Genomic DNA, 21,460 nt, shown 5'->3' on the forward strand with positions numbered 1-21,460 from the left:
TATGTAACACATTATTTTGGTTCAAATTGACGTTGCAGTCCAGAGATGGTCGATTTGGATCATCATTTCCGTTAGGTACATGATCAAGCATAGTTGTAGACCAAACCAGAACACCTACAACTGTATTGTCTATGGATACTGCAAGCTAAAAGGGAAAGATGAGGCAAAACTGTTTGTCGAAGATCTGTGGAATCTTGATCCACATGTTCCTAAAGAGGTTGTTACTGGAACGGATACTGAAGAAATGGCCATAGTTAATTGTTGATGAGAAACCTCACAATAAACTTGTCAAACCCTGACTTCAAATTCGCTGTAAGTGCTAATTTTATCATTCTCGTTTCTGTTCATATATGGACACTTTGACGTTGTGAATGCTTTGGTCTGACAATTTGGTTCTGATTCTAAGCTTTTTTTGCCTATGACTTGATGGTGGCAGGTACTTGAATGGCAAAGTTTTTCAACAAGTTCTTTCGAATGACCAAAATTAAAAAGATCAAAATCCATTTGACATCATCTCCTACTTTGTATTACACATCACAACAACTAATTTCACACATACAGACGACTCACAAAGAAAATGCTGAAAGATAAAGAGTGTTTGAAAACTTAAGGGATTTACTCCGAGTCAGAATCAGAACGAGCACTCTGCCTTACGTTCCTTCTGACTTGTGTAGTAGACTTTGGTTTATGAGATGACTCTCCCTCGTAATGGATCACTTGCGCTCTGGCTATTCTCTCTTCCAAATCCTCTGTGCTGAAATCATCTTTCCCTCCCAGCTCATTGAACCCAACCTATCAACAACAACAACAACAACATTGATCATCCATTAAATCGTATCCTAAGAAAACATTCGTGTTTAAGCAATTATCATAATCAATACCACATAATCATCCACTTTAGTGTTCTTAATCAAGGCAAGAGTAGGAAGAACAACAATCTTGAGCCTCTCAGCCAAGAATGGACTTTTCTCAGCTTGTATCTTCACGAAACGCGTCTCAATGTGTTGCTTTGCCAATATACTCATATGCTTATCCATCACCTACACAAACATCTCCCTCTATAAACATTAATCATCTAAAAAAATAAATAACACGACACAATCAATACACAATTAGTATTGTAAGCTTTCTAAACACCAATGCAAGTAGATACAAACTTGAGTCTTATGTCAAAACATGTCTAGTGGCTATGCTAAAAACCAATATACCATTTATAAACATCAATTATCCAAAACACACACGACAAGATCATCTTCATAGACACTAAGAAGACCACAAGGAAGAAGAATGAAGCAATGCAGACAGATTCACAAACTTGAATCTTTATACCAAAACAGGTCAAGTGGCTATGAACAAGAAGCACCATATTTGGATTCCTAACATCTCTAATCAAAGATCATACATACGGCAACTGAAACGAGAGGAAACGAATGCGCATACTTTACAGGGCCAATTCTCGCGGTAGAAGTGGCATACGACGCGTTCGCTAGCTTTAACGACGGTGAAGAAGTCTTTCTCGGAATGGATCTCAGAGTATTCGCCATGTCCAAGACTCATCCAACGTTTCTTTTTCTCGGCCATCTTCTTCATCTGCTTTAACCTTCTCTCCCTCAGAACCTCTAGATCGTCTTCGTCAAGCTTCTCTAAAGACGCGATCTCGTCGTCTATCTTATCTTCCATGGCTTTCGCCACCGTTAGAACTTGCTTCTCCAGAATCTGCCATGGAATTAAAAAAAAAAAAAAAAAAAAAAAAAAAAAAAAAAAAAAAGACAAATTACAAATCAAATCGAGATAACTTATATCCATTGAAGAAGATAGAATCAAAATTGCATTTTCGAAATGGTACCTCTTGAATTGGATTCGCCATGGTTGTTGTTTTTTTTTCTGCAGTTCTGAGGATTTCAAATTTTTTTTCTGTAGATCTTGCAGATTAGGTTTTTTTTTTTTTACCATTATTACTATGAAGAAGATGCTTATCACGTGACAGTCCACGTGACTTTAATAGTGTTAAGAAATATTGGGCCTATTGATTATTAAAGAAGCCCATTTAATCAAGCAAATCGGTTGCAAATCCATGAATATCATCCGACCTGAGATTAGTAATCGGATGATATTCATGGATTTGCAACCTCTTAAGTTTTTGTTTTAGTTTCTAGCTTAAATTACTCTTTTTAGCAGTATTTAATTTGTTTTTTCGAATTATTTAAGGTTTTTTCCGTCTTATAGTACCTAAAATAAAAGAAATAAATAAATATTTTTGTTTGTCAAGTCATTTATGATATACACATTTCTACCATTACATTAAAATGAATTAGAACATAAAGATTACATATAATAATTACAGTGATGAGTCAATGTAGAAGTATAACTAAGTGAGCATTAAAACCGGTGAGAAACATATTAGTATTATGTGTGATGTCCATTTCCTATTATAAATATATTTGGTGTAATATAATTCATTTAAATTTGAAAAAAATTGTAACCATTTGATGACTATCTTTGGTTTGATATTTTATCAACCATTACTTTGAGAATCTATGTTTACTAATCTGTATATATGAAAAATTTGTGGCACCTTTGTCTTGTGTGATAAATACATGGAGGTTTTCACAAACTTATGCATGTTTGATAACATATATGATCTCATTTGAGTTGTTTAATTTTCGATTTGAGTTAGCAACTTAGATTCATATCTTTATCAACTATTCAAGAATCATTTTTTTTGATAAGAACACATAATCTAGTATGCTCTTTTAAGATTATCCATTAATCAATATTTTCAAATAACTTAAGAATGTACACTGAAAATGAACAAATTTGGACAAGTAACGAGGTGTGTTGAAAACTGACCTTTTTCCGCTTTTAATTTAGAAGAGATCCATGATTTGAACATTCTTCTTCTTCATCATTTGAAAAGAAAATACTAAGCTTAATCAATCGAGACATATAAGATAGTGAATATTTTAAAAAGTATGTGTCTTATACACTAAAATTATATGAAGCCTATTCTTTTGCACAATTTAGATATACGTTAAGTTTTTGTTTTTTTTCCAATCATGAGTTTAATTTGAATAAGTATTGTTTATTCTGCAACGGTCTTATGTAAATAAGACATATCAAAATGGAATAGGTATAATTTTTCAGGATACAAAGGTTGAAGGTAGACTTAGAAATGACATACTAGATAGTGACCCGTAAGTGTGAGGAAATGTCTACGTAAATTTAGATTTATTTGTTATAAAATTATAGTAAAAAATTATTTATTCTATATATTTTATAAAATTATATATTTAATTTACTTAATTTCATATTCGGATTTCGACCCGTAGTCGGTACTACTATTTTGGTTTGGATGCAATATCAAATGCGTTAATTATAAATTCGGTAAAATCTTTAAAGAAAACTAACATAACATATATTGACATATGATCTGGTATTGCAAACTGATGTGATCATGTTTAGAGATCTTAATATACCAAATTTACAATAGTGATTGGTGTTAATTTTACAGCATTGCAGTTATTGGTAGAATATATTAGTATATATTAACTTTATATGTAAAAATTACAATTAGATTATGTATATGTATATAGTCGATATTATACTCTTAGTACTGTTTCTATAGTGAATATTGTGTATAAAATAAGTTTTAGCTTATTAAATAGTTTGTTATTGTTTCCTAAGATTTCTGAAATAATAAATAAAATATGTTAACAATTTCAAAAATATTGTTTTATTATTTTGTAAACAAATATAAACTTTTATTTTGTTAATTATTAGATTAATTAAAATGCAAGTATTTTTCGTAATATAGCACATAAAAGCTAGTTAAAGTTCCAACGATATTGATTAAATAAGTATATAGAAATATTTTTAAAATATAAGTAACACTACAATAAAACAAAACAAGGGTTTTAACGTCATTTACAAAATGACTCTAACAATTTGGCGTCAGTTATTTGCGTCATTTAGTTAACCGATGTTTTAATTTACGTCACTTTTAAAAAAAAAACCTGGTTTGCTAAACTGACGCAATCTGTTCTGATTTATTTGTAAATTATCTTTTGTTTTTCTCGTTAAACTAAATAAACTAAAAAAATACAAAATGACAATGCTCTTAACATCAAATATAATTAAAAAAATATATATTATTTAATAAGAGTCAAAACATAACGTCTAACTTTACAAAAAATTCCTAAAAAAAACATCAACTATTTAATATTTGCCAGAAAAAAACATGAACTTTTTTTGTTGCCAGAAAAATACACAGATTATTTTTTTAGTTAATAAAAAATACATAAACTATTATTTTTTTTCATTTTTTCCTCGTCTCCGTTACGACCGTTAACGACATTATAACGGTGTTACTATTTTTGAAAAACATTCCAGAAAAAAACACAAAGTATTTAATTTTGCCAAAAAAATTCATGAACTTTTTTTTATTTACCTGAAACATACATAATTTTCTATTAACAATGTTAGAGATCATAACTCATAATTTTCTCTGCTCTCTAGAACTTCATACAAGTTTTCACTACTATTTAGGATAATTAAATTTAAGAACAAAAATATAATTAGATTAATCGATTTCCAAATTTCTCAATTAGTATTGTTTTTGCATAAAAAAATGGTGAATCAGGTTAGGTTGCAGGAGTTGATGTCCCATGAAATGACTTTAATCTATGATCTCGATCAAGTTTACCTACACCAGGCCAGTTGATGATTTACACTGGCTATAAGCATCATAAAAGATACTAAACTAAGGAGATGAACATTTCAAAATCTCATAAAAGGTCTACAAAGGTGGAGATCTCATGAAATTTTAGAGTTTAAGTGTTTATGAAGTTTCAAAATTTGTAAAGTCGGTATAAATCCAAAAACAACACTAATTGAGAAATTTGGAAATCGATTAATCTAGTTTTGTATTTTTGTTCTTGAATTAGTTATCCTAAATAGTAGTGAAAACTTGTATGAAGTTCAAGAGAACAAATAAAATTATGTGTTATGATTTTTAACATTGTTAATGGAAAAATAAGAAATGGAATATTACGTATTTTTTAGGCAAAGAAAAAAAGTTCATGTATTTTTCTGGCAACAATAAATAGTTTGTGTTTTTTTCTGGAGTTTGTTTTAAAAATAGTAACGTTGTCACAATGCCGTTAACGGTCGTAACAGAGACGAAGATAAATTGTAAAAAAATAGTAGTTCGTATATTTTTTATTAACTAAAAAATAATCTGTTTATTTTTCTGGTAATGAAAAAAATTCATATTTTTTTTTAGTAAATATCAAATAGTTGACGTTTTCCCCTTACAAAAATACAAAATCGTAGGAATATGGAGGATATGGTTTACTCTGTTTCCATGAACGTCCTCTATATAAACAGTGTTTTGTGAAGGCCTGCGGCTCGAGCTTTTTTTTTTTTCTTTTTCTTTTTATTTATTTATTTATTATTATTTTTTTCTTATATTAGAACTCCCAAATGGGCTGGGCCTTGGCCTGTTACAATTCGGATCCAGTACAAAATTAGGATTTACAGAAAACAAAATAGAGCAGCCGCCGCAAGAGGATCGGATCCTGTTGATCACCGGGAACAGAGAGTCAGCGCACCAATCCCGGTGGATTCAAGGGCCACGGCTTTGCGGCAGCAACAACAGGATCCAGACCACCGACAGAAGAATCTAGTTTCTGTCTTAATCTTGATCCGGCGGGCCACCTGACCCGCTACAACCCTCCCGGTGTGCACAACTTCCGACAACCGACATCGATGTTGGCAGTTTCTGACCTAGCAAACCGCCAAAACTCAGATCTATCCCCTCCTTTAACCACCAACGGCTTCGATCTCCCTCGAGCAAGGAAAACTTCAAACCGGTCCGGTGGACACACAATTCGCGGCAATTACAGAGGCTGAGGGCTCACCCAGACCAACTGCAACCAGAATCCGCGGCAGCCAACAAGATCCAAATGGATCGAGCCATTAACCACCTCGACGAAACAGCACTCCCCACCACTCACCCTTCGGCTTCCGCTGTAGTTACAGCGAGCCATTGAAACGGAGGAGCCGAGAAGCTCCGGCGATAACCCACCGGCGTCCTCAAACCAGGGGCCTTTACACCGGATCTTCTTCTCTGTTTACCGGAGCCATAACCACACCGAAGAGAGAGAACCACGCCACCACTGTCGGTAGAAGAAGACCCTTGCTCACTCTTGGATCTTCTTTGCAAAGCCAATGCCTGCAGTTAAGCATAGATTACAAAAGAAAAAAGAAGAAAAGAAAAAAAAGAAGAAAAAAAAAGAAAAAAAAACAGAAGAAAAAAAGCGGCTCGAGCTTTGGCGTGGTCCTAATTAATTTTGATGAAGAACTCAAATCCTCCTTGCTCGTGTATAGCTTTAGGAGTTCCCACCATGAAATTTCCTTGTTTTAAACTGATCAAAAACACAGAGAGATTCTATAATTCGCCAGAAAAAAATTCTAAGCTTTCGTCATATATCCTAACAAGATATGGAAACTAACCTGGTATATATCAAGATTCTTCTTGTGGTTGACAGCATCAAACTCACCAGAGTCATCAGCTTCAATCACATAATGCTTTACAACTCAGAGTGAATAAGAAACTTTTAATATAACCATCTCGACTGCACATACCAATGTCAGACAACAAACAAACAAAGTTTATGCAAGAATTAAGTTTTAAAAAGGTAAATATGATCTGGACCTGAAAAAGTTAATCACATGGAATCTGAGAATTTTCAAGATCTTCTATTTGCCTCACTAATCTAATATTAGAAATATTATCAGATATAATCATTGAACTTTGAACATGAGGATGAGGATCTTCAATGATAACCTCAGGAGGAATTTCATCTGAAATAGTAGGATCACCCATATCATACAAGTCTCTTGGTTGGACACTCCATTCTTTTTCTTGTGGATCTTCCACATAGTAAACCAATCTTGCCTGAGAAGCCAGCACATAAGGCTCATCTTCTTCACCATTTCCAGTGTGACTTAGACGAGAGAAATTTACCATAGTGTGACCAAAATCATCCTTCTTATACCCTCGAGCATCACGAGTATCAACCCATTTACATTTGAATAACACAACTCTAAACGAGTCATAGTAGTTCAATTCCAGAATTTCAGTTAATTTCCCATAGTATGGAAACATCTCCGGCTCTAGGATTAAGATCACGTGAACTTGCATAACTAATGGTTTCAGCTGAGACAAAAATTCCACTATTCTGAGTTGTTAGGTCTTGATCCCTTTCTATAGTTTTAAACTTGAATCCATTGATGTTATATGCTGAGAACTTTAAAACCTTACTAGATGGATCCGGTGCAAGGTCATCCTTTTCTACTTTTTGCTTAAGCCATTGACCAAAATGGAGGTGCACATATCGATCTATATCTATCACATCCTACTGAAGCAAGAAGCAAGTCAAGCAAAACAAGAACATGAGAAAATAACATTTTGGTTCCTTTGAGCTCATATTTCTCACATTTTTTCACTTTCTGTTGAACACAAGTATCAAACGGGAACATATAAGAAACGAAATAGCAGTTAAATCGTACAAAAGCAAAGCTCAACACTCAATCTAGATGTAGACTAGTGAATGGTACCTTAAATTTCATTTTTCTCTAAAATATGAGATTCACCAGAGCTGAAAAATTGATCCTAAATATCTTCAGGAACCCTTCAACCAAAATTCATAATCATTGTTAGAGTCGGCATATTTCGTCAATAACACAACAAAATTTAAGAAATTCAAACCTTACGAACCTCTTATGGAGTTGCAGAAAAATTTTCAAATTGAAATTGATGAAATCGGTGAAGGATTTGGGATTCGTTGAGACTTGAGACTGATTAGTGATTTTAATCCAGTTAGAAATGCACAAAAACGAAAAACCCCATGATTTTGATTTTGATTGCTCTGTGTTTTCTGGGTTGAGAATCGAGAAGAAGCTTTGAAGAAGAAGAAAATTTAATTAAACCTAAGAATTTAATTAATTAAAAAGCTAGGACGATATAGTGTAAAACGTCTATAAATCAATACTCTTTAAATTAATACTCAGATATAAATTAATAAATTATTTCAAGTCCCAAGTTAGATCGGGATAAAAAATAACACATTTCAATAAAATAATAAAATAATAATTTATTTAGAAATTCCATGTAAGAATATGGTCCGTCAATATCATAAATTAATAATCATATAAACTAATATATATATATATATATATCTAAAAAAATCTAGCGAAATATGATTTTATTGTTGTTTGTCTACTCTTGAATTTGCATTTTGGTTGGAGCTCATCTCTAATTTTTTCATTGCTGTATTTTAAATCTCATCTATAAATTGTAAAGAGTCATAGATGCGATAATTGCTTCTTTAGTAATTTTAAGGTACCACAATATTTTCTGCGACTTCATCATTACCAAGGATAGTTGTAACAATTTTTTATAAACTCTAAACTTCTAACATTTCTCATTTTTACCTAGATAATCTATTAAACAATGGACAATCATCCTATTACGATAATCAAGATTATAAATTAAGAAAATTCTTTAAAAATGTGAATGATAACAAAAAATCTTATTTTGTAATAGAAAATTTTTAATATAAAAATGAGAAAAACTCTTCATAAATTGATAAAATATTATGGTCCCGACCTTATTAATTTATATAGGTTTTACAGTAGATTAATTTGAAGACATCAACATTTTTATTTTTATTTTGTTGTTTCATGTTGGGTTTGTTTGGGCTTTTTCGTTTTCTGGAAACTAATCCATTCACAAATTGAAAACTTTTAGAAAATAAAATAAATGTTAGTGTCGATAAAGCAAATGATATTAATACCCGTTCCATTCTAACATTTAACGTCAGTTAAAGAACTGACTTAAAGAGTGTTTCTTGTAGTGTAATGTTGTATCTTAGTTTTAAAATATACATGTCATTATTAAATAATTTAGATATGTAAATATTTAATCTTAATTTTATAAATAAAATTAAGTTTTATAATTGTTCTAAATAATTTATTATTGTTTCTTAAAATTTCTGAAACAATAAATTGAATATGTTAAATAATTTTATTAAATAATTTCAAAAAATATTGTTTTATTATTTTATTAACTAATATAAATTTTTGTTTTGTTAATTATTAAATTAATTAAAATATAATAAAATATTTTTTAATATGTCACGTGATAGTAGAGTTAAACGTTAACTACATTGCTTAAATAAATTTAAGTCTATAGAGATTGAAGTTGAACAATATGCATATCTTGGAAGATTACAAGAGTTTATGCAACTATTGTTTTAGAGAAGGATACTTTTCAGTGTCGACATCTTGCGTCCAATACTTTTTCTACATCTGTTTCCTCATTTTTTTTTCTCTCGTTTAGTCAATTTATTTATTGATCAAATGATAAATGATTGGAACATTTCCATTTTTAGCGAGACTCCTTAGCTAAGTCAGCCTTTGTGGCTATTTCCATTTTCTCCTCTACTGGAGTGTAAGACAATTCCTTCTTAAAGTTTCATTTGCTAAAAAAAAAATACATTTATGAGAATTTTTTCCTTATTGTTATGAGAAAAATACATTTAGCCTATATATAAAAAAAAAATTGTTATGCTTGAAATGGGTAAAAAATAATGTTGGGTCCGCTATGCATGATTTTAAGTACATGCTTACAAGAAAGTTTACACAGTTTACCCTCTATAATTAATCTAAAATTAGACAGCTTTCCCAAATAATTGTAGTCTGCCTAAATTTTCTCATTGTCTCTTTATTTAAATAGCTTTAAGAAAATCACTGGCCATAAATTCTAGTCACAATATATTATATATATGCATATATCGAAACATTACCCTTACCACACAACAACCAATCTACACGCACAACAACAACAAGAACAAAATGTTTACAAAATCCATTCTTTTACCTTTTCTTCTAATAATCATCTTCGTCTCAGCATCTCAAGCTAGTCGTCAACTTTGGGATGGTGGATTCAGTCAGATGTTTGGATCCAAATCTGGGTTTCATGGGTTTTCTGGATTTTCGGGGACCTCTGGTGGTTCTGGAGGAGGATTTGCTTCTGGAGATGTGATGAACCCGACACATACCTGCTCGGCGCAAGGACCTTGTAGCGGTAAGAAGCTGACGTGTCCCGAGCAGTGCTACAAATCAACCAACGTTAACAAGGATGGTTATAAAAGCACCAGCCGTAGCGGAGGATGTTCATTTGACTGTACGACCAAGTGTACCGCATCTTGTTCAAATTAAAATGTTAATTTTTACATATACATATTACATGCATGTTTATATATTATGTTGTTATGTTATAGCACTATATAGTTTGTATATATATGAATATGATAAAACGGGCAGTTGTATTGGAGAGTTTGTTTCTTCCTTTGTATATGGATCTTGATTAGCAGCTTTCTATTAACCTATGTATATAATATGATTATGAAAAAACGAAAAAACTTAGTGTTTCTTATGTTTGTCTGAGAGAATCTCTTAACCTTATATACATGACCAGATTTATAAGGAGAAGGTAATCAAGACATGAGTCACATTACTTTAGATCATGAGTCACATTACCGTAGCGAAGGATGTTCATAAGGAGAAGGTAATCAAGACAATATTGATCGTTTATATATGACTCTTAATGTACTTATTGATTGGCACTATATACTATAGGAGGTTCATCTCATGCCTTTTTGAAGATGAACAAGACATAGCATCACACGGGTACTGTATAATACTTTAGATCATGTAAAAGGATCTTATAAGCCATTCATCAGATTCGTACGCATGTAATATTCACGTCTTACGAATGTTAAAACTCTCACAAATATTAAGAATCAAAACAGCCAACTCTGGGAAACGCCTTCATTTGCTTTCGCACGTTTTTTATTAGTAAAATAAAATTTGTTATTTATATAGGTTCATTTGAGAGATCCGAATGATCATTATATCCAAAAGATAGATCTAATAAATTGTAATCTTGGTATACTTTTAATTCAAATTTCAGATTGTTGTTAACATCCCTCTGGCTTCTGTAGTCCGTTTATTTCATTTCTTTCGTATATGCTTATTAAGTGCTCATTGCATTCATTTAGTTTGTTTAGTTAGTTCTGCTTCCAAAATTTAGTATATGAACAACTTTTTTTTTTTTTTTGAATAAAATGTAAATTTTATTCGAAAAAACTGTTTACATCATAAAGCATCATGGGTTTTAACGTGTGTCACTACAAGAAAATATGTGTTTAGCGACTCCAATATTAGTCGCTAAACAGTCGCAAACACCTACTTTGCGACTACTAAACGACTATTTGAGATAGTCCCTAAAAAATGGTCGCAAAATTTTGGTGTCTCAAAATGGTCGCAAAATTATGACTGGGTTATGACGCCGTTATATAGTCGCCAGTAAGCAACGCTTTACAGACTCTTTATATTAGGAAGCTTCGGTCGTAAACATAGTTAGAAGTTTAAGACTCCTTATCTGTCGTCGTAAAGTAGTCCTCGTATATTAGTGACCTTTTTGCCACTAATCTGATAGTTTTAGATAAATAAATTTGGTTGCAATTTGGTGACATTTTAGCATATGATAAACCTGTTTTATCTATCAAATTTGGAAAGAATCCCAATAAATTAAAATTGAAAACCAATTCATTAAGAAAGATATCATAATTATTCATTAAACAAAAATATTAGCATAATGATTGTATCATAATCATTCATTATCCAAAAAGATCATCCTAAAGCAAAAAAATAATAAAATCAAACAGGCAATTCATGTTTTTTTAGGAAAGAAAATATAATGTTTAGAACTTGAGTAAGTGGAGAAAGAGGATGTCCTGGCTGGTGTTGTGTCTAACGCGGCGGATGGTGAGTACCTGACACGGTGGCTGGTGGTATGATGTCTTCATTGTTGGTGTTGTTGCTGGTAGCAATAAAAGTCTCAAATCCTGGATCTTTCTCTTTCATGTAGATGAGAAGCTCGTCGGTCTTCATTTGAGATTCTTGATGCTCCTTATCACGTCGGGCATTCTCAGCATCTAGATGAGCTATCTTGTTGCGAAGTTGTTCTTGAAGCTCGAGAAGTGTTGGTGTTGATGGAGAAGATTTTGCATAGCTTTATTTCCTTTTCCCTTTCTTAAGTGTCTCAACAAGAGATCTAAGACCAAAAAAGTTTTCCTTCTCATCTGTTTGAGTACACTAAAACAAAGAAAAACAAAAGGATTTCATTAGTCAAGGCTAGAAACAAGTATTAAGAAACCAAAATGCTCAACAAATAAAGAAACCATGCGGATTATGAAAACCAAAATGTGGATTAAAAAAGCAATGCTGAGAGTACCTTAAGAAAGATTTCATTCTTTTCCTCAATGCTGAGAGTACGATGAGTTGAACGTTCAGAAGAATTCCCTGAATTTTCTAGACCATCATCGTCCACTTCATACAGTTTCTCCTCTAATGTTTTCTTATAAGTCTCAGCTACTTATTTAGCTTTTTGATCAACAAATGATCCGTAAGCTCGAGTATGTGTCTTCATGAACACTTCGCCAAATGATACCGGACAGCCCAATTCTTCCTCCTACAAAGAAATAGTAAAATGTTAAAACCATGGAAGCAAGGTGTTTAGGGTGTTAAAATCATGGAAGCAATGTTAAATTACCATTTCTTGATGAATTTGCTCATATGATTTCTGACCGGCAAGGTGTTTGTGGACTCCAAGACCACCACGATCGGAGTTTCTGCACTGTGAAGCATTTGAACTCCTCTCCATTACATCAGGTTTGTTCCAATGAGCACACATCTCAGCCCACAGTTCTCCATGAATCCAAATAGGTTGTTTACCACTGTTTTTAGCTTGACTAACAATGCCTTTCATTCGTTTCTTGGCTATCTTTAAGAACCTCTCTTTAACAAGCTCAATTATCCCAGTATTCCAATAGAACTTCCGCTACATATTACAAATGAGTTATGAGAGATAATAAAACTTTGAAAGCTATAAGACATTACCGCAAATGTCTTAAAATATCTCTCTTGAATGGGTGTAGGAGTAACCTTCCAACTGTAGTAAGGACCATTGGCATTACCGCAATCACCCGAGAAATTTTTCCTTTGTGCCTGTTAAACCTGTCACAAAACAAAAACAGAGTATTAGTCTCTATAAAAACATTGTAACACTAAGCGGATGTAACTTAAAGACAACTAAACAAACAAAGTAAAGAAAACTTGATAAATTAAAGCAGTCCTACACTAAACTTAATCAAACAAAGCAGTCCTACACTAAACTTAATCAAACAAAAACAAGTTATTAGTCTCAACCAAACAATCAAAATGCTCAGCAAATAAAGAAACCATGCAGATTATGAAAACCAAAATGTGGATTAAGAAAGCAATGCTGAGAGTACCTTAAGAAAGATTTCATTCTTTTCCTCAATGCTGAGTGATGCAATCCTAGAAATATCAACTCATCAAGAATTGGTTCAAGGAAAATCAAGATCAAATTATAAAGAAGTTTCTAGAAGACAATCAATTCATGGCTACATCAAGAAAGTGTCTAGATACAAAGAACCAATCTTCATCAATGATGGTTGATAAAATCTCTCAAATTTATTGTTGATTTATTTATGTAATTAATTTGATTTATTTTGTATTTATGTTATAGATTTGTAAATTGAGCCTATATAAGCTCATGTTTCCCTTCATTGTAAATATATAATATTTTTGGAAAAATAAAAGAGAGAGTTTTCTCACTTTGAAGCTTAGGCTTTTGTTTTACTTGTCATTTCTATTGTGTGTGATTCCTTTAGAAAACAAGTTGAATCTTTATCTTTGTGTGTGATTCACTAAGATATTGATTTGTGTTCTTATCACAAAGTCATTCCGCAACTTTGTGCGGCGAACTTCGATCCATCATTCATCTCCATCCTATCCGAGTTAGTTAGAGAGGTCCTTTAGACCAGCTATCGACTCACCCCTATTTTGGCTCACATCATTTTGGTATCAGAGCTAAAAGCTCATATCTCTTATTGTTTCATTTTAGCTTTACTTGAATTTTTTTTTTATTTACTTCGTTTTAAAAAAATTATACAAAAAAAATTCGTTTTGATTTGCTGCATTTCTGTTTAAATTGAAAAAAAGAAAAAAAATCATTTTTTTTATTTAAATCGTTTAAAAAATAGTACAAAAAAAAACTTTTTATTTGCTGAATTTCAGTTTTATTTGAAAAAAGAACAAAAATTTTGCTTTGTTTTCATTTCATTCTACTTTTTCAATATATAAAAAAAAAAAATGCAAACTTTGGTTTTAGTTTTGAGGGAAAAACCATTTCAAGAAGGAGAGAGTGATGCAATCCTAGAAATATCAACTCATCAAGAATTGGTTCAAGGAAAATCAAGATCAAATTATAATGAAGTTTCTAGAAGACAATCAATTCATGGCTACATCAAGAAAGTGTCTAGATACAAAGAACCAATCTTCATCAATGATGGTTGATAAAATCTCTCAAATTTATTGTTGATTTATTTATGTAATTAATTTGATTTATTTTGTATTTATGTTATTGATTTGTAAATTGAGCCTATATAAGCTCATGTTTCCCTTCATTGTAAATATATAATATTTTTGGAAAAATAAAAGAGAGAGTTTTCTCACTTTGAAGCTTAGGCTTTTGTTTTACTTGTCATTTCTATTGTGTGTGATTCCTTTAGAAAACAAGTTGAATCTTTATCTTTGTGTGTGATTCACTAAGATATTGATTTGTGTTCTTATCACAAAGTCATTCCGCAACTTTGTGCGGCGAACTTCGATCCATCATTCATCTCCATCCTATCCGAGTTAGTTAGAGAGGTCCTTTAGACCAGCTATCGACTCACCCCTATTTTGGCTCACATCATTTTGGTATCAGAGCTAAAAGCTCATATCTCTTATTGTTTCATTTTAGCTTTACTTGAAATTTTTTTTTATTTACTTCGTTTTAAAAAAATTATACAAAAAAAATTCGTTTTGATTTGCTGCATTTCTGTTTAAATTGAAAAAAAGAAAAAAAATCATTTTTTATTTAAATTGTTTAAAAAATAGTACAAAAAAAAACTTTTTATTTGCTGAATTTCAGTTTTATTTGAAAAAAGAACAAAAATTTTGCTTTGTTTTAATTTCATTCTACTTTTTCAATATATATAAAAAAAAATGCAAACTTTGGTTTTAGTTTTGAGGAAAAAACCATTTCAAGAAGGAGAGAGTGATGCAATCCTAGAAATATCAACTCATCAAGAATTGGTTCAAGGAAAATCAAGATCAAATTATAATGAAGTTTCTAGAAGACAATCAATTCATGGCTACATCAAGAAAGTGTCTAGATACAAAGAACCAATCTTCATCAGTGATGATTGATACAATCTCTCAAATTTATTCTTGATTTATTTATGTAATTAATTTGATTTATTTTGTATTTATGTTATTGATTTGTAAATTGAGCCTATATAAGCTCATGTTTCCCTTCATTGTAAATATATAATATTTTTGGAAAAATAAAAGAGAGAGTTTTCTCACTTTGAAGCTTAGGCTTTTGTTTTAGTTGTCATTTATATTGTGTGTGATTCCTTTAGAAAACAAGTTGAATCTTTATCTTTGTGTGTGATTCACTAAGATATTGATTTGTGTTCTTATCACAAAGTCATTCCGCAACTTTGTGTGGCGAACTTCGATCCATCATTCATCTCCATCCTATCCGAGTTAGTTAGAGAGGTCCTTTAGACCAGCTATCGACTCACCCCTATTTTGGCTCACATCATTTTGGTATCAGAGCTAAAAGCTCATATCTCTTATTGTTTCATTTTAGCTTTACTTGAAATTTTTTTTTTATTTACTTCGTTTTAAAAAAATTATACAAAAAAATTCGTTTTGATTTGCTGCATTTCTGTTTAAATTGAAAAAAAGAAAAACAATCATTTTTTTTATTTAAATCGTTTAAAAAATAGTACAAAAAAAACTTTTTATTTGCTGAATTTCAGTTTTATTTGAAAAAAGAACAAAAATTTTGCTTTGTTTTCATTTCATTCTACTTTTTCAATATATAAAAAAAAAAATGCAAACTTTGGTTTTAGTTTTGAGGGAAAAACCATTTCAAGAAGGAGAGAGTGATGCAATCCTAGAAATATCAACTCATCAAGAATTGGTTCAAGGAAAATCAAGATCAAATTATAATGAAGTTTCTAGAAGACAATCAATTCATGGCTACATCAAGAAAGTGTCTAGATACAAAGAACCAATCTTCATCAATGATGGTTGATAAAATCTCTCAAATTTATTGTTGATTTATTTATGTAATTAATTTGATTTATTTTGTATTTATGTTATAGATTTGTAAATTGAGCCTATATAAGCTCATGTTTCCCTTCATTGTAAATATATAATATTTTTGGAAAAATAAAAGAGAGAGTTTTCTCACTTTGAAGCTTAGGCTTTTGTTTTACTTGTCATTTCTATTGTGTGTGATTCCTTTAGAAAACAAGTTGAATCTTTATCTTTGTGTGTGATTCACTAAGATATTGATTTGTGTTCTTATCACAAAGTCATTCCGCAACTTTGTGTGGCGAACTTCGATCCATCATTCATCTCCATCCTATCCGAGTTAGTTAGAGAGGTCCTTTAGACCAGCTATCGACTCACCCCTATTTTGGCTCACATCATTTTGGTATCAGAGCTAAAAGCTCATATCTCTTATTGTTTCATTTTAGCTTTACTTGAAATTTTTTTTTTATTTACTTCGTTTTAAAAAAATTATACAAAAAAAATTCGTTTTGATTTGCTGCATTTCTGTTTAAATTGAAAAAAAGAAAAAAAATCATTTTTTTATTTAAATCGTTTAAAAAATAGTACAAAAAAAAACTTTTTATTTGCTGAATTTCAGTTTTATTTGAAAAAAGAACAAAAATTTTGCTTTGTTTTCATTTCATTCTACTTTTTCAATATATAAAAAAAAAAAATGCAAACTTTGGTTTTAGTTTTGAGGGAAAAACCATTTCAAGAAGGAGAGAGTGATGCAATCCTAGAAATATCAACTCATCAAGAATTGGTTCAAGGAAAATCAAGATCAAATTATAATGAAGTTTCTAGAAGACAATCAATTCATGGCTACATCAAGAAAGTGTCTAGATACAAAGAACCAATCTTCATCAATGATGGTTGATAAAATCTCTCAAATTTATTGTTGATTTATTTATGTAATTAATTTGATTTATTTTGTATTTATGTTATTGATTTGTAAATTGAGCCTATATAAGCTCATGTTTCCCTTCATTGTAAATATATAATATTTTTGGAAAAATAAAAGAGAGAGTTTTCTCACTTTGAAGCTTAGGCTTTTGTTTTACTTGTCATTTCTATTGTGTGTGATTCCTTTAGAAAACAAGTTGAATCTTTATCTTTGTGTGTGATTCACTAAGATATTGATTTGTGTTCTTATCACAAAGTCATTCCGCAACTTTGTGCGGCGAACTTCGATCCATCATTCATCTCCATCCTATCCGAGTTAGTTAGAGAGGTCCTTTAGACCAGCTATCGACTCACCCCTATTTTGGCTCACATCATTTTGGTATCAGAGCTAAAAGCTCATATCTCTTATTGTTTCATTTTAGCTTTACTTGAAATTTTTTTTTATTTACTTCGTTTTAAAAAAATTATACAAAAAAAATTCGTTTTGATTTGCTGCATTTCTGTTTAAATTGAAAAAAAGAAAAAAAATCATTTTTTATTTAAATTGTTTAAAAAATAGTACAAAAAAAAACTTTTTATTTGCTGAATTTCAGTTTTATTTGAAAAAAGAACAAAAATTTTGCTTTGTTTTAATTTCATTCTACTTTTTCAATATATATAAAAAAAAATGCAAACTTTGGTTTTAGTTTTGAGGAAAAAACCATTTCAAGAAGGAGAGAGTGATGCAATCCTAGAAATATCAACTCATCAAGAATTGGTTCAAGGAAAATCAAGATCAAATTATAATGAAGTTTCTAGAAGACAATCAATTCATGGCTACATCAAGAAAGTGTCTAGATACAAAGAACCAATCTTCATCAGTGATGATTGATAAAATCTCTCAAATTTATTCTTGATTTATTTCTGTAATTAATTTGATTTATTTTATATTTATGTTATTGATTTGTAAATTGAGCCTATATAAACTCATGTTTCCCTTCATTGTAAATATATAATATTTTTGGAAAAATAAAAGAGAGAGTTTTCTCACTTTGAAGCTTAGACTTTTGTTTTAGTTGTCATTTCTATTGTGTGTGATTCCTTTAGAAAACAAGTTGAATCTTTATCTTTGTGTGCGATTCACTAAGATATTGATTTGTGTTCTTATCACAAAGTCATTCCGCAACTTTGTGTGGCGAATTTCGATCCATCATTCATCTCCATCCTATCCGAGTTAGTTAAAGAGGTCCTTTAGACCAGCTATCGACTCACCCCTAATTTGGCTCACATCACAAAGAGTACGATAACTTGAACGTTCAGAAGAATTCCCTGAATTTTCTGGACCATCATCGTCCACTTCATACAGTTTCTCCTCTAATGTTTTCTCATAAGTCTCAGCTACTTGTTTAGCTTTTTGATCAACAAATGATCCGTCAGCTCGAGTATGTGTCTTCATGAACACTTCGCCAAATGATACCGGACGGCCCACTTCTTCCTCCTACAAAGAAATAGTAAAATGTTAAAACCATGGAAGCAAGGTGTTTAGGGTGTTAAAATCATGGAAGAAATGTTAAATTACCATTTCTTGATGAATTTGCTCATATGATTTCTGACCGGCAAGGTGTTTGTGGACTCCAAGACCACCACGATCGGAGTTTCTGCACTGTGAAGCATTTGAACTCCTCTCCATTACATCAGGTTTGTTCCAATGAGCACACATCTCAGCCCACAGTTCTCCACGAATCCAAATAGGTTGTTTACCACTGTTTTTAGCTTGACTAACAATGCCTTTCATTCGTTTCTTGGCTATCTTTAAGAACTTCTCTTTAACAAGCTCAGTTATCCCAGTATTCCAATAGAACTTCCGCTACATATTACAAATGAGTTATGAGAGATAATAAAACTTTGAAAGCTATAAGACATTACCACAAATGTGTTAAAATATCTCTCTAGAATGGGTGTAGGACTAACCTTCCAACTGTAGTAAGGACCATCAGCATTACCGCAATCACCCGAGAAATTTTTCCTTTGTGCCTGTTAAACCTGTCACAAAACAAAAACAAAGTATTAGTCTCTATAAAAACATTGTAACACTAAGCGATGTAACTTAAAGACAACTAAACAAACAAAGTAAAGAAAACTTAATCAATTAAAGTAGTCCTACATTAAACTTAATCAAACGAAGCAGTCGTACACTAAAATTAATCAAACAAAAACAAGTTATTAGTCTCAACCAAACAATCAAACACAATCAGTCTCAAACAAACAATCAAACACAACCAAAAACTTAATCAACAAAAACAATCAATCTCAACCTACCACTAAGCGGATGTAACTTAAAGACAATCATTCTCAACCTACAATAAAACAATCTATCTCAACCTACAACAAAAAAATCATAACCTAACACTAAGAGCAAAGAGAAATTACCATAGAGTCTCAACGTCGGGGATGGGATCGACAAACAGAGGTGGTAGATGCTGTCGGCCTGGAAGAGCTAGCAAAATATCTAACATCTCTTGGTAGTATTGGTCTTGATTAGGATTAGGGTTTTCTTCGTCGTAATCCTCTTCCATATTTAGGTCTGTTGTTCTGGTATGAGTGGAGGAACAGGAGCCGGTGGTTGAGAAGCAACCCGCGGTGGTTAAGAACCAACCCGCGGTGGTTGAAAACCAAGAGGAGGTGATTGAGAAGCAGGAGGCGAGGGTTGTGTCCTCGGCGGGAACTGAGACGGCACAATTCTATTTGAATTAGTCACAGACTAAGAGGAGTGAGACGACGTTCGACCTCTGGTAAAGTCGAAGCATTGGAGGCCCGATTAACTGCCGCAGAACTGGGTTCCCCTGTAGTCAAACCATTGGAGGGCCGATTAGCTGCGGTAGAACTGGGTTCCCCTGTAGTCAAACCATTGTAAACCTTAACACCTCCTAAGGATCTGCCTCTGCGACCTTTAGGATTTCTAGCACCAGCCATTTGAGAGGAGATTAGGATAGATTTGACCAAATTTGAGAAGATAAGATGAGAGATTCGAGAGGAGAAGAAGAGAGATTCGAGAGGAGAAGAAGAGAGAATTGAGAGGTTTTCGACACTTCGTCGAAAATTAGAAAGAGATAAAGAAACCCTAAATGGATTCTTAGCCTTGTAATTAACGAAGAGGAGTCGCAAATTGGTCGCAAAAGAGATACATACTAAAAAATATGGGGGGAATATTACGCACCTAAACCTTGGGGAAAAAATACTAAATATGGGACAACTATCAAATAAAGTAACAGAATAGTCACAGAGCAGTAGCAATTTCGTTGCAAAACCATGGCAAGATAGTCGCAAACAAAGCACTTCTATTGATAGTCGCAAAGTTAGTAACAAGTTAGTCGCAAATTGTTACTCTATTGTGACTCTTAGACTTTAGTCATAATACAAATTTTTGAAATCTATCATTTTTGGCCACGTCTATTGATATAAACTAACAATATGGACTCATGATTGTCTTATAGAGTATATGAAATAGTTTATGAGCTTAAAATATTATTTTCATGTCTTTGTTTTGAAATTTTATGAATATTGCAAACCTTCTTATGAAATAACATATAACTCCTTATAATGATTTAGATATTATCAAATTTTTGGTTTCTAAATACTGAAATGGAAAGCTTTGACAAAGTTTATATGGCTGACATTGATCAATTCAAAGTGGAAATGTGTATAGAAACATGTTAACATTTCTCTAATGTGAAATTTCAAATTCAAAAAATCGAGAGTTGCTAAAGAGTCGCAAAATAGTATCTAATTCAGGTGTTAGACGCTTAACAGTCGCAAATGTAGTTGCAAAGTAGTCGCACAGGTTGTAGCAAATTTGTCGCAAAAAATAGGAGTTGCAAATTCGTAACAAGTTATGGATAAATAAACTTGTGACCGGAGTTTACGTTGCAAAATCGTTGCTAATTTGTGACGCTTTGTTTTTGATAAAATTACTGTCACTGAACAATCTCAAAATGCGATGTTTTTGTCTGTCGTAAATATGCGACTGTTATGCTTCTGCCTTTACTTTGGTCGGTAAACAGTCTTACATGAATTGCTAAATGGTCGCTATTGTTTGCTCTCAATCTCTTCCGCTAATTCTAACATGGTATTAGAGCATGTTTTTCGATTCTAGTCTTAAACTATTTTACCTCATCTCATTCTAGATCATTCAAGATCTTATTCTCTATTTTTCAAATCAATTTTTTTGGTTTATACGCTGGATCCTATC

The 21,460-nt window shown here is 31.7% G+C and overlaps 2 protein-coding genes, 1 long non-coding RNA gene and 1 pseudogene across 3 annotated transcripts; 1 reads left to right on the forward strand and 3 right to left on the reverse strand.

The window, feature by feature from the left end:
- Nucleotides 1–453: 453 nt before the first annotated feature.
- On the reverse strand, nt 454–1,971 carry LOC104767117 (thioredoxin domain-containing protein 9 homolog). The gene is made up of 4 exons (XM_010491148.3): nt 1,847–1,971; nt 1,441–1,716; nt 882–1,040; nt 454–792 (listed from the first exon to the last, which is right to left on the reverse strand). Exons 1-4 carry the CDS (start codon nt 1,865–1,867, stop codon nt 616–618), a joined length of 633 nt encoding a protein of 210 aa, XP_010489450.1. The 5' UTR covers nt 1,868–1,971; the 3' UTR covers nt 454–615.
- A 4,538-nt stretch (nt 1,972–6,509) lies between these two features.
- Nucleotides 6,510–7,418, reverse strand: LOC147920999 (uncharacterized; annotated as a pseudogene).
- A 40-nt stretch (nt 7,419–7,458) lies between these two features.
- On the reverse strand, nt 7,459–7,973 carry LOC104767118 (uncharacterized). Its single transcript, XR_764182.3, has 2 exons — nt 7,781–7,973; nt 7,459–7,694 (listed from the first exon to the last, which is right to left on the reverse strand). It is a non-coding gene; the product is annotated as an uncharacterized LOC104767118 (long non-coding RNA).
- Nucleotides 7,974–9,861: 1,888 nt separating this feature from the next.
- LOC104767119 (uncharacterized) lies at nt 9,862–10,496 on the forward strand. The gene has a single exon (XM_010491149.2). The coding sequence runs from the start codon at nt 9,919–9,921 to the stop codon at nt 10,282–10,284; it is 366 nt and encodes a 121-aa protein (XP_010489451.1). The 5' UTR covers nt 9,862–9,918; the 3' UTR covers nt 10,285–10,496.
- Nucleotides 10,497–21,460: the final 10,964 nt, after the last annotated feature.

The sequence above is a fragment of the Camelina sativa genome, chromosome 19, assembly GCF_030686135.1.
Source record: "Camelina sativa cultivar CO46 ecotype springtype chromosome 19, ASM3068613v1".
NCBI classification, from domain to species: domain Eukaryota; kingdom Viridiplantae; phylum Streptophyta; class Magnoliopsida; order Brassicales; family Brassicaceae; genus Camelina; species Camelina sativa.

Bases quoted from the DNA above. Each gene is read 5' to 3' on its own strand.
- LOC104767117 (XM_010491148.3), bottom strand. From the start codon at position 1,867: ATGGCGAATCCAATTCAAGAG. The intron at 1,717-1,846 runs GTACCATTTCGA...ATTCCATGGCAG, and splicing joins TGGCGAATCCAATTCAAGAG to ATTCTGGAGAAGCAAGTTCT. The intron at 1,041-1,440 runs GTATGCGCATTC...ATGTTTGTGTAG, and splicing joins GCGAGAATTGGCCCTGTAAA to GTGATGGATAAGCATATGAG.
- LOC104767119 (XM_010491149.2), top strand. From the start codon at position 9,919: ATGTTTACAAAATCCATTCTTTTACCTTTTCTTCTAATAATCATCTTC.